The 12,177-nt window shown below is 43.5% G+C and overlaps 1 protein-coding gene across 35 annotated transcripts in view; it reads right to left on the bottom strand.

The window, feature by feature from the left end:
* Positions 1 to 202: 202 nt before the first annotated feature.
* Positions 203 to 12,177, bottom strand: part of KCNMA1 (potassium calcium-activated channel subfamily M alpha 1) — a 717,583-nt gene continuing 705,608 nt past the window's right edge. For 8 of the 35 annotated variants that reach the window (XM_032839333.1, XM_032839358.1, XM_032839387.1 and 5 more), the window contains 2 exons: positions 10,701 to 10,925; positions 822 to 968 (listed from right to left, as the gene is read on the bottom strand). In XM_032839333.1, the coding sequence (XP_032695224.1) occupies positions 944 to 968; positions 10,701 to 10,925 (250 nt within the window). In that variant the 3' untranslated portion in view covers positions 822 to 943. Of the gene's footprint in view, positions 969 to 8,373; positions 8,403 to 10,173; positions 10,926 to 12,177 lie in introns of those variants that run through there. The other 27 variants (XM_032839352.1, XM_032839369.1, XM_032839378.1 and 24 more) reach the window with 4 other exon arrangements.

Raw genomic sequence — 12,177 nt, 5'->3', positions numbered from 1 at the left:
GGAGCAGTATCTCATGTGTTATCTAGTCCTCAACGTCAATGTCCCAGGCGTGCTCACAACCCTCCTGGCATCGTTCATTGGCCGGATCAACCTCATCTGGTAATTGTAGAACAGCTGCAAGAAAGTCTTTCCTTCAAATATACGAACAAAGGGATGAGCAATACAGAATGAAAACTAAAGCTACAAAAATATGACTTTCAACTGAGAAAATAAATAAGTTTCCATTTATTAAGAGCTGGTGTCAGTGCAGCTAAGATACAACACCCATCCAGGAAATTCACCTGCCCCTTTTTTTGTCTTCTTTTATGAATTTACTAAAATACATGTTTACATCATTGGACAATTTGAAAATTGTTTTAGTAATCCATTGGCCTTCGTTACAATTAATTGTGGTGGTGACCATCATTCTCCTCAAAGGAAAAGAGAGAAAGAAGAGAAAGATGTATTAAGGAGTCTGGCCACTTACTCATGTTGATTTTGCATTGTTTAGATACAGGGAAGATATTTGACAATGAAAAAAAGAAAAGAAAAAATATATTTCTTTCTAATAAATAAAAATAATTTAAAATGCTAGAGGCTATACATGACTATTTTAGTATGTTCATTTATAAATGAAATCATTTTCTTTTCCAAAATACATGGAAGCAATATTCAAGGCAGACAAAGAGAAAGATCTGTCTACTTTATTTTTCTTGCAATTCTCACTTATCCTAACGTCTCCACCAGTGATTCAGCATGTAAGAGGAAGAAAAGTCACGTCACCATTTATGAAGTTTGTCAGGCTTTAAAAAAATAGTTCTGGTCTCCTGGGAGTCAACATTCATCTTCAACTTCTCTGATTGGTGGAATCAAGCTGCTTGTGGATTTATATTGGTTGATCTGGTTAGCCATGTGGGTACTCATGGGCTTGATTTGAATGTTTCTGGGATAGGCATTATCCGGTTCATCTGTAAACCATTTCTTTTCTGCTAAAGGGCAAAACGGATAGAGAACAAGAAGGAGAAATGAAAAGCTTAATTAGTCCTAGGGTAAAGCCTTTGGAAAGTTCATTGAAAAAAAAATGCAAAACTGTAATCGATAGAAGCTGACAGTGAGTAGTTACTAAGAGATAGTGCAGTGTAGGGAGAACCCCAGAACGTGGGACACCTCTGCTGCCCGTGGCAAGTGATGACCAATGCATCCTTGGGACTTGGGGGCACCAAGGGGGCACCTCTGAGCATGAGGAGGGGTTGGAAGAGGAGCTCCAGCAATGTTCTCCGGGGTTCTTTTAGTGGTCTGGAAAGCTTTGGTGGGAAGGAGATGCTGAGTATATCAAATATTGGCCATGAACATTGTGCCTGAGGAAAGATTTGTGCGTTCACGGATTTGAGTGGAACATAAAGGACATTGTCCCTGACAGAGAGCCAGTGATCTAGCATCTTAGGCAGGATCTCCTCCTCTCAGCCTGTACCTGGCTTTGTTACAGACATATTTCAAGTTATAGCTCAATACACCATTCTTCTTATTTTTTTTCTTTTTCTTTCTCTCTCTCTTTTTTTTTTTTTTTACCCGCCAGTTTTGAGGGTCTTAAAGTAAGCCCACAGATTGTGCTGGACAATGAGACTAAACATCAGAATAACAACCAAAGTTTGAAGAGGATTTTGAGATGGCTTTTATTTCATGAAAGAAAACTCTGTGTTGGTATAAAGTTAGGGAAGGAATTCCTAGTGGCAATATCTTAACCGACTATAATAACCCAAGCTGTTGACAAGGGAGCTTGACCAAGTCTTGGCATTTCATTTCCCACTCTAAATACAGAGATGGCTGAGAGAATGCTGAGTCAGAGGACTGGGTGGTGTGTGGGGGGGGTGGTTTGTGCCAGTGGTGGGGGATGCGCTGAGGGGAGGGGTAGAAAATGGCCTAGCATCCTCTCAGCATTTCAGTGCTGTTTTACACAACTCGGCCTCGCCCCTGCCTTTTTCTAGGATTGAAACTTTCTGGATAACTGACCCTGTGTTCAGACATGAAGAGACTGGGCAAATAGGACATTCTAATTTGGGAGTCCTATTTGTGGCTTAGGAAAAGAAAAGAAAAGGGGAAAAGCTTTCAGGCACACCCAGGGCTCTAGAGACAATGGCCTCATTGCTGCCTATCAGAACAAGTCACAACAGCCTGGTCAGGGGGCCCGGACTCATCTGTTAACCAAATTCGCTCACCTGGCAAGATAGAAGAGTGCGTGGAGGTACATGCGCATGTGTGTTTTTACGTCTGTACGTCTATCTGATAGCCTAATGATCTATAAATTCAACACCTGCCGTCCGCTCACAGCCACTCTGCTGCTTTCTGCTGGATGCGTCTTCTCTCCCGCTGTGTCAAGTCTGAGCCCTCAGTGTAAACACTGTCGCTGGAGCTGGGGTGTGCCTCCGTGAGATCCTGCTCACTACCCTTTGTTCCACAGCTCAGTTAACCCCCAGGAAACTACCTTCTCTCCCATCATTCTCTGCTCCCCTTTATCCTGCTCTGGCCCTCTCACCTATTATAATTAAGTTCACTTTGATTTGAACAGATTGGACGATAGGAATTCATAATGCTACATCCTCACAGTGAAACTAACTGATTAAGTGCTTTAAATTATTCCCCCTGACAGAATGATAAAGTTACAATCTGTTCTGAGATGATCTACAGCTTGCCAGACTCCTACAGCTTCTTTCTACATTCATTTATCTTTTTGTCAAGCAGAGTTTTTTTTTTTTTTTCCTGAGCTTCAATTCCATAGATCTTTTAAAGTCATCAGCACATCTGAATTATTAATGAGGCTTTAGAGGCAAGGTTCCTGATGGACTGGTTAAAAAAGGTTGTATAGAAATCCAGGACTGTGTACACATCAAAATAATTTCAGCTCCATTTAAAAAACCATTTAGTTCAAGTGTGACATAGATGAACCATTATGCATTTGTGGAAACCAATTTTTTGTGATCTACGATTAAACTAACCTTTCAGAGAGGAGTAGAGTGTGATGGTTATCATGTTTTAAAAGCATTGCCAGGCCGCTGAAACAATTTCAAACTCCGACTTTTTCCAATGGTTTATGTGTAAAGATGGTTTTCAGAAAAGCAGAACCAGGCGTCTGTGCTGTTTGCCTGAGCTGCCCTTGGTTTTGGCTGTGGCACTGCGGGGACTGATTGTGCAAAGGGATTTAGTGCTAGGCTGGACATGCCAGGTTGGAAAGGAAACTGAACTCTGCTGATGGAAACGAGTAGGTCTTTTGGGCGAAAGACCTAAGACAGCTGCAATTTGCTGAAATTTTTACAACTGCTGCAGAGAATAATTGTTCAGAATTTAGTCTTTACAGTTCAATTCAAAGTTGGCATTTTGACCTTTTGCAGCAGAGAGAATATCAATTTCCTTCTGCTGTCAGTAAGAAAGAGAGCATTATTTCCCCATTTAAGCTTCATTCTCTCTTTCCTTCTACACTTCTTGCCATAGGAGAAAATCTATGCAGAGTAGCCCCTGTGTTTTGGCCGTTCAGCTTCCACACAAGAAGGAGTTATGTTCTGGCACATCCTGGTAATGAGTCGAGGTTTTCATTATGTCTGAGAAACAGGCTTTTTAATTTGGGTGCCTTATGAGATATAAATATGTATGTTGTTGGAGACTTGGTTGGATAGGATGTTGAGGAAATTGAAATATACCAATGCTCTGAGCATCCTAGTAAAATATCCAGGGGCAGAGGTATTTTATGAAGAGATTCTTCCCAAAGGGCATCAGAGGAACACACACTTTAATGATCGTTACTCGTCTGCTTCAACAGAGAGTGCTTCGAGTAGGACTATGACACTTGGGTTTATTGAATCTCGCCTTCCAAAAAGAGACTGTGCCAGAGGAAGGCTACAACATTGGCTGGGAGGAAGAATACTCAGGGAAGGGATTCAAGTAAGTACTGAATATGTACTGTTGGTCCAGGATAAATCCAAATCCCTGAGTTTATCTCCTCTCCCTGCCTCATCCCACAGGCCAGAAAGATTTCTGGGAGCTTCATTTTTGTCCCTGAGACGGGAAGGGCGACAGATCTGGCTGTGAGGGCCTCCTCCCTCCAGAGAAAAATAGCCCCATTTGTTAACAAGCCTCTCCTGAGGCTGCTGAGCCTGCCATCATCACGGCAAGGGTGGTGTGTGACCTGCCCAGATCAGCGATGGGAGGCGTGGCAGTCTCTGAAAATGGGCTAGTAACACTAGATACAACCCAGACACTGACTGCAGAGAGATGCTTCTAGAAGAACTGGCACTGTGGTTGGGAGACGGCACCTATGGAGACCAGCTGGGCCATGGACTGGCAGGGAGGCATGGGCTAGGGAGATGTCCTGGGGCAGGAGGGTAAGGTCAAAGGGATCTGGGGTCTCACACGGGAGTTGCATGGCTCCAAGCAAGTCACTGTGTAACTGAGCTCAGTTACAGCTTCTCTTCTATAAAAAGGACTCGTGATCAGATCTTCCTAATGCTGTTGTCTAGTTGAAAGGGGCTAGTGCTGGTGCACCACTTAGCACAGGTCCAGATGCCTGGTAAGTAAGTGCGAGCTCTTGAGCATCTGTTAGTAATGGCAGCCGCCATGACGGCAGAGGGGCAGAGTTCATAGGCCAGTTTTCAATGCCATTCTGCCGCTTTGTGGCTGGATGACTTTGAACAAATCTGTCCTACAGATTCCTTTGAACAGAGAGGCAAACTGCGTGTACATCTGAGCTTGTGTGAGGATTGAGTGAGTTACTGCACATAAACTGCTTAGCGGAGTCTGGCACTAAGTGAGCGCTAAGGTGTTAGCTTGTCCTGTGAGGTTAGCAGGAACGTGAGTATTCTCAGTACTAAAGGGCTCCCGTGACGATGGGTGGTCCTTTTACGTGTGGCCGCAAATGAGCTGGGGGAAGAGATCTAAAGGTCATAAACTGGGGTGTTGGCCTGCAGAACGGGGCTTTTGGCAGTAGAGACGACAGAGGAAGATTTGCTTGGGTTATCTTCATTTGGAAGGAAATGAGAGGAAGGAGTGACCCAGTGTTCTTTCTGGTGAGTCTAGGGTTGCTACCCTGCCGAGGGACCTGCATCCTTAAAATAATGGTTTTGTACTCAACGGGTGCCTTGCCCCACCCACAAGCCATCTGTGTCTCCCATTGCTACTTCCATCATGGAGATAGAAGGGTCCACAGTAAGAGCTACGACTTCCTCAAGCCACAAAGAGCCTGGAGGAGTGGACTGTGAGATGTAAGAGCCCCAGACCTGGGCTGCCCTGACCGCTTGGGTACCTGCAAGCAGAGAAACAGGCTGGGCTGTGAACACTGAGCCTCTTTGCTGGCTCCGTGGGTTGTCAGTGCTGTGGGATTTCGCTTTTTCACATAACTGCTCCCCAGAGAAGAATGTGTGAAAGGAGAGACGATAATACAGCAAAGGTATTTGGAATAACTGGCCCTCTTCCTGCTGTACCACAAGCTGAGGTTTAGAGAGAAAGGGCTTGAAAGAAAAAGGTTCCATATGGATAGAGACAACAGCTGAGAACGGTAAGCCCTAACCAGGAGCTGAAGCCTTCAAAGATAATGCTGGATGGTTTCACAGCTCACTTTTGCAGGAGGAAGGCTGGCATGTGCCCTCTGCCCCACACACCCCAAGGCCCTCAGGGGATCCCACCCATGTATACTGCCTTCTTCCCTCTCCATGGGCAAAGTATGGCTATTTCATAGAAATGAAAACCATCCCTACCGTAACCAAAGTAGCCTCCGTTTATGAAAACTGACACTTATTTGCAGTTGTCCGCCATGACCCTATTTGCCTCTTTTAACTAAAGTCTAACGCTGCCATTCGCTGGGCGGAGCAGACTGCCTGCTCTGGCCCTTTTCTGGGGCCTTTGTGCAGCTGACACCCCAAACACAGATTCTTCACTCTTCCCGTTCCCGTGGCAGGGGACCATTCCCTCTCCCCTCCCTATGCGATAGATGTGCGATCTGGTGGGAGACAGGCAAGCAGTTTAGTGACAGGTGCCCACAGCTTATTCTGCATCACCCTTTTATGACAAAGCAGGGATGGGCTGAATGAGCTGAGTGAGACACTGATTTTTACCGTCTTGACTTCCACAGGCCCCGAAGTTTCTCTACGCTCCTCTTTATCCTTCAGGAGCCTGTTGCTATAGGAACCTGACAGGTTGATTTAATTGTCTCTATTGGGATGCAGACACCTTTAGGCTTTTCCCATGCTGAAGAAGAGCCAGTCAAAGGTTTTATTGGTCATCTGAGAGCTTGACAATGCTGGCAGGAGGCAAAGGCAGTACCTCTGTCTTGCTGTACTTACAAAGCTATTCTCCCTCTCAGCCGTGAGCCCAGCTCCAGAAAGTGCCAACAGCACAGAACATCAGGAAGCACCCAGGGGGCGTTCTTGGTTTTTTTTTGTTTTTTTTTTTTTTGTTTTTTTAAGATAAGGGAGTTAACTGATAACTTGATGAAAAGCCTGAAAATATTTAAGACTAATTTATTTTAACATATTTACTGAGCATTTATATTAAGGGTCAGGGTTACAACCTGTAATATTCATACAGAATTTGAAACTTCTCCCAGTTGTGGTTGAACTCTCTATATAAGGGTCCAGCTTTCTCTTTATCCGTTTGAACTGGCTTCAGGAAGGACCCTGGGCAGCAGTCCTTAGGGATGTTGATGATTTTACGATCATCCGAGTGAGGGCTGAGGCTGAGAGCTTTGCCACACCTCCTGGTCTACTCACTTATTTAAGGTTCAGGCCTGTCAAAGCCTAAAGCAAATTGGACTGAATGGCTTATAAATTGCTTCTATTGTAGAAGGGTACAGATAATTGAGTTTCTAGCTGTTGGTCTTTTTAAATGCATATACTTTCTCTTCAAATAATTCTTTCACTTCCTACCTTTACCCTTTTCTTCCTTCCTTCCTTCCTCCCTTCCTTTTTTCTTTTTCTTTCTCCTTCCTTCCTTCTTTCCTTCCTCCCTCTCCCTCCCTGTGTGTCTCTTTTTTCTTTCTCTTTTCTTTTCCTTCTCCTTCCTTCTTCCCTCCCTTCCTCCCTTCTTTCCTTTTCTTTCTTTCTTCCTTCTTTTCCTTTTTTCTTTCTTTCTCTTACTTCCTCTCTTTCTATGTCATCCTTATTCTTTTCTTTTTTCATGGGGAGCAAGAAGGGGAGAGACATAGTCTGAGAACCTCTGTGCTTCCCTTCTAAAAGAACCTGAAAGGGGAATGAGGCAGTTTGGAGTCACATGGAAAACAACGGAGGAGACTCTTGGTTCTAGTGAGGAAAGTACAACAGAGTAGTTTCAGCTAGTAGAAGAGAGGTCATGATACCTATTCATCATTGAATGTATCATTAGCCACATACTACAGTCAACTCTCAGTTGTGTGCCCAAAGTCCCGGGAAAATTCCAAAGTTTCATCTTATGTCACGGTCTATTCCCATTCCATTCCTGTCCCAACATCATCTCATCAGAGCTGCTAACAGATTGTATATAAAATGCGTTTTGGAATTACTTCCCTCTATCTGCCCAATCTCTTGTTGGGATGAAGCAAATGCCGGAAAGGCAGGAGGCAGGAGAGACTTGGATAATGCAGGGCCTGAGCCGTGAGGCCCCAGGTAACTGGGCATGCTCTGTGAGTTGATTCACACAACTGAGCAGTTTTCATCTGGGGTCCTACTGATCACACACAAAGGAGACCAATGCTTTTGTCACTAATAAACCTCCTGGTCTAAATTAAAAGGAGGATAAAATATGAACCGAGAAGCAGGTTTGCCAAATGGAATAGCTGCAAATGTTTTCCAGCAAAGTTTATCACCTGGCATCGTACTTTGATTTAGCAGGTCTTGCCAAGATAAACACAGAGATGTGGACAGACCGATGGGGGGCTGGGTTGGGGGGGTGGTAATGGGGGGGAAGTGGAAGAAGCTGGGTTTCTTGATGGGAAAATGCTTTTGGACTTGGAGCAAGGTACCAAGGTGGGCAGGGAGGCCACGTGCAGATTTAAAGGCAAGCCAAATGGAGAGACGTTCCCCCCAAATTACCCAACCCCAAAAACCAAGAACACCAAAACAAACTCTAAGGGATCTAGCAGTAGCAGCAGCATAGCCTCATCGCGCTGAGCAATTTAGAAAGTGGAGGAAGGAGGAGAAATAGGGAAGGAAGAGGAGGGGAGAGGGAAGGGAGGGGAAAAAAAAAAAAAAAGCAAAACAAACTAAATAAAACCACAAACAGAACAATATAAATAAAAATAAACAAACCAATAACAGAATAAAATTTGTAACTCCTTTTTTTTTTTTTTTTAATTTCACAAAAGTTTTCACAAGGACAACGTTATAGAAGAAAACCCCCAGCAGTGGCTAGGTCATGCAGAACCATTAATTGTCATACCTTGGCCCATTCTATTCATCCTTGTTGCACTTTAGAGAGAGAAGTAAGCTATGTGAGTTTTACAATGCTTTTAAACTGTCATATTTCCTGTTGAGCACTTTAACTGGCACATTCTTATAGTTATAAATGTTCTATGGGCACAACTTTATAACCTCCTTTGCAAAGAATGCATGAAAAGCTCTTCCGGATCCCAAACTGGGGTATATGTGTGTGTATAGATATATATATATACACACACATATATGTGTATATATGTGTGTATAGATATATAGAGAGAGATATATATATAGTTCTATATAAAAAGATAGTTATAATATAGAAATCAATGTATATAGGGAAAAAATGATTTGAAAAAAATTCTTCCACTCATAGGGCTTTTTAACATCCATGTATGCAATTTTGCCCCACCCCATTCCTGGTCCGAATACTGCACTGCCCTGTCTTTGGTATGGGGGCAGAGGTTCAGACTGAGGCTCACCATTTTGTCAGTAAAAGTGCTTGTCAATTCACACAGCAAGCAAATCTCCAAAGCTATCATGCTTGGGGGGAGAGGGAGTCCGAAATCTAAACTCAAAGCATTCACCATAAAAACACCTTTTTAGAGATGGTATAGGTGTGGCATTTTTCTCCTCCCCTCCACCCCTATTCTGCTCTATGGAATTTTTTTTTTTAAAGTAGACATTTCAAATCGGTATACACCAGCCCAGGGCTAGTCCACACATACATGAATTCAGTTCCAGTGGAGGTGACCGATTTGAAACAACTACCACCCTGTCCAAAGCCTGATTTGCATGCATACAACATCTAACAACTATATATTGAAAAGGGGATTTTTCTACCTTTCCTCTCATGCTTACTAACTTAAAAAAAAAAAAAAGGAAGGAAAGAAGGAAAACAAAAGAAAAAAAAAAATTATACCAAAATGTGTTTGGCTTACTGTTGCACACTTCTCTCCCACCTCGTGACAACAAGGAGCAGCTCGCTGTTGTCATTCGCCTGCCTAAGTGAATCGGCCGTGTTCAAGAAACTGGGGAGGGGTTTTCCCACTAGCTCCCTGCTTTGGGACAGTCAGCACCATGCAGCTGGGCCAACAGTCTGAGGTGGTGGCTAGCTTGTGTCTTTGTTGTGTCAACTGTGGCTCGATTCCCCCTACCTTCTGATTTATTTAGCATGTCAGCTCCTAGAAAAACATGATCTGCTGCTGGGTTTATCTTCCTCACGCTCTACCGTGGCCCCAGCCCTTGCTCCTACCTGGCATCGGGGCCCTAGCTAATCAAACAAAGGGGAGTAAAAAGGTCCCCTGAGAATGCATGGAAAAATACTCGCTCTTTCCTGAGCATTATTTATTCTGTACATAAGGTAAGTAATTCACCTTTTAAAAGATGTAAAAGTCCCAGGAAGGCAGTTTTTAATGACTTACATCTGATATTTATGATACATAAGGCTTTTCATCCCAAATGTCAAAAGTGAAAGAAAAAAACAATAGCTAGTCATATGGCATAAGGAGACAGCATAACAATTTAATACGCAATCAAACCTCTGTTCACTTAAATTAAATGACTAGAATTTGATACAGCCACTAATGGGATACTATTCTTTCCTCCACAGTAAGGGCAGAAACGTTCACACGAACTCCCAGAGGAAGCGAGCTCCAGGACAAAAAGGCCTTGGTGAGTAAAAAATCTTGGATGTTCTCTTATAAAAGCAGGTGCTTAATAATCATCTACACAAATGGCGAAAGCCTTTTAAAATGCTTTGCTAGACTTCAGCCCAGAGAGTGGAAACAATCGATATGTTTTGGTTGCTGTTTTGGTTGCTCGTTTCAAATAAATGTGTATGTATATATTACTGCATGTGTATTACAAAAAAAAAAAAAAAAGGAAGGAAAACAACAACAAAATTAAAACCCGAAGCACCCTGATAATCCTGGTAAATCAGAACAAACTTTTCTTCTACATTGACTAAGCTTGCTTTGCATAACTGACATGGATCACAGTGGCTCTCCCCTACTCTGCGAACCGCTTCCTCCAGTGAGCTGTTTGTCTGGAGCATGCCTTTCGCTTATTTCTCCCCTAGAATCATAAATAACTTTTGGTCCTTCTGCTTATTTGCTGTTGTGCTCAAGGGTTTTATGGTGGTGAAATAAAAATGACAACCACATGCACACTATCATACATATGCAAATATGTGTAAAAAAAAGGGGGGACTACAGGGGAAAAGGGGGAAAGTTACTGTTGGAAACACCCACTGGGGAAATGAGTGGCAGATACAGTTTCACACACGGTGGCAGTGGCTACACATATCAGAGGCGCTCCTCCTGCACGTACTTCTGTTTGTCTCGGGACTCCCGGGACTTGGGTCGGTTCTGTCGGTTTGCCGTGGACGGGATGGAGTGCACGGAGGAACTCTTCTTGCTGGAGGACTGGGACGAGTGGGAGGAATGGGAGAGGCTGGCCCGGGACTGGCCGGCGTTGTGGTCGAACTGCATCAAGCAGAAGATCAGGTCTGTCGGCACGAGCTCAAACTCGTACGGGGGGTTGGTGATGACATACCTGCACGGGAGAGCAGAGGGGTCAGGGCATGAGGATAACTGGGTGCATAGTTCACCCCCCTCTGAACCAAGAGGCTCCTCGGGTCTTGAAGAGCATCTGGAGGATGGGCTTCTAGCTGGTCCAAGGCCTTCAACATTGTCTTCCAAACTGAACTAAACCTTCCTCTCTTTGGCTCGGGGCAGGAGGCCCACACGAGGTCTGGCAGAGATGCTGGAATTAGTGCCTATGACAGGAGAACCAAACTGTGCTTCCTACGGTCCACGTGCCCCTTCCAATTCAATATCAAGTTCAAGTCTGATTCTGAGTGGCCCAGATGCGCTGCAGCTTTTGTTCCAGACACACACACACAGGATCAAAAAAAAAAATTTACTGTTTCCTCTATAGTAGTACACCTCGAAGTGGATCCTCAAGCCAGACATACCAGGAGTCTCACTTCTGGCTATATACTATAATCTCTATACGTTAAAAAAATTATCTATCTTTTCAATCCGGAGCAATTAAATCAGAGAAATCAGAATATTTTTAAAAAGTATCCCTGGTGATTCTTTTTTTTTTTTTTTTAAGATTTTATTTATTTGTCAGAGAGAGGGAGAGCGAGAAAGTGAGCACAAGGCAGGCAGAGGGAGAAGCAGGCTCCCTGCTGAGCAGGAGCCTGATGTGGGACTCGATCCCAGGACGCTGGGATCATGACCTGAGCTGAAGGCAGCTGCTTAACCAACTGAGCCACCCAGGCATCCCACCCCTGGTGATTCTAATGTGCAAGCAAAGCTGAAAAATACTCATCTTACAGTGTTGTTTCTGGAGGTGTAATATTCAGACACACTGAGTTTGGTAATTCTATGACATACTTTTAATTTAGGATCACTGTGAATTTATTTTAATGCAATTTAAAAAATATAAAGAATATAAAGAAAATATAAAGAATTAAAAAATATATAGAACATACAAACGGTTATATTTTTCTGCTTAAATTGATAATACATAATTTTCTTGAAATAAATACATAACAGTTTAAAAAGTCCATTAAGGGGCGCCTGGGTGGCTCAGTGGGTTGAAGCCTCTGCCTTCGGCTCAGGTCATGATCTCATGGTCCTGGGATCGAGCCCTGCATCAGGCTCTCTGCTCAGCAGGGAGCCTGCTTCCTCCTCTCTCTCTCTCTCTCTCTCTCTCTGCCTACTTGTAATCTCTGTCAAATAAATAAAATCTTTTTAAAAAACAAATAAATAAAAAGTCCATTAAAAATATAGTCAGT

This window comes from Lontra canadensis, unplaced genomic scaffold, assembly GCF_010015895.1.
Source record: "Lontra canadensis isolate GAN:19392208 unplaced genomic scaffold, GSC_riverotter_1.0 scaffold3, whole genome shotgun sequence".
NCBI lineage: Eukaryota > Metazoa > Chordata > Mammalia > Carnivora > Mustelidae > Lontra > Lontra canadensis.
Note: the sequence above shows the minus strand (reverse complement) of the source record. Positions and strands in the feature narration are given on the sequence as shown.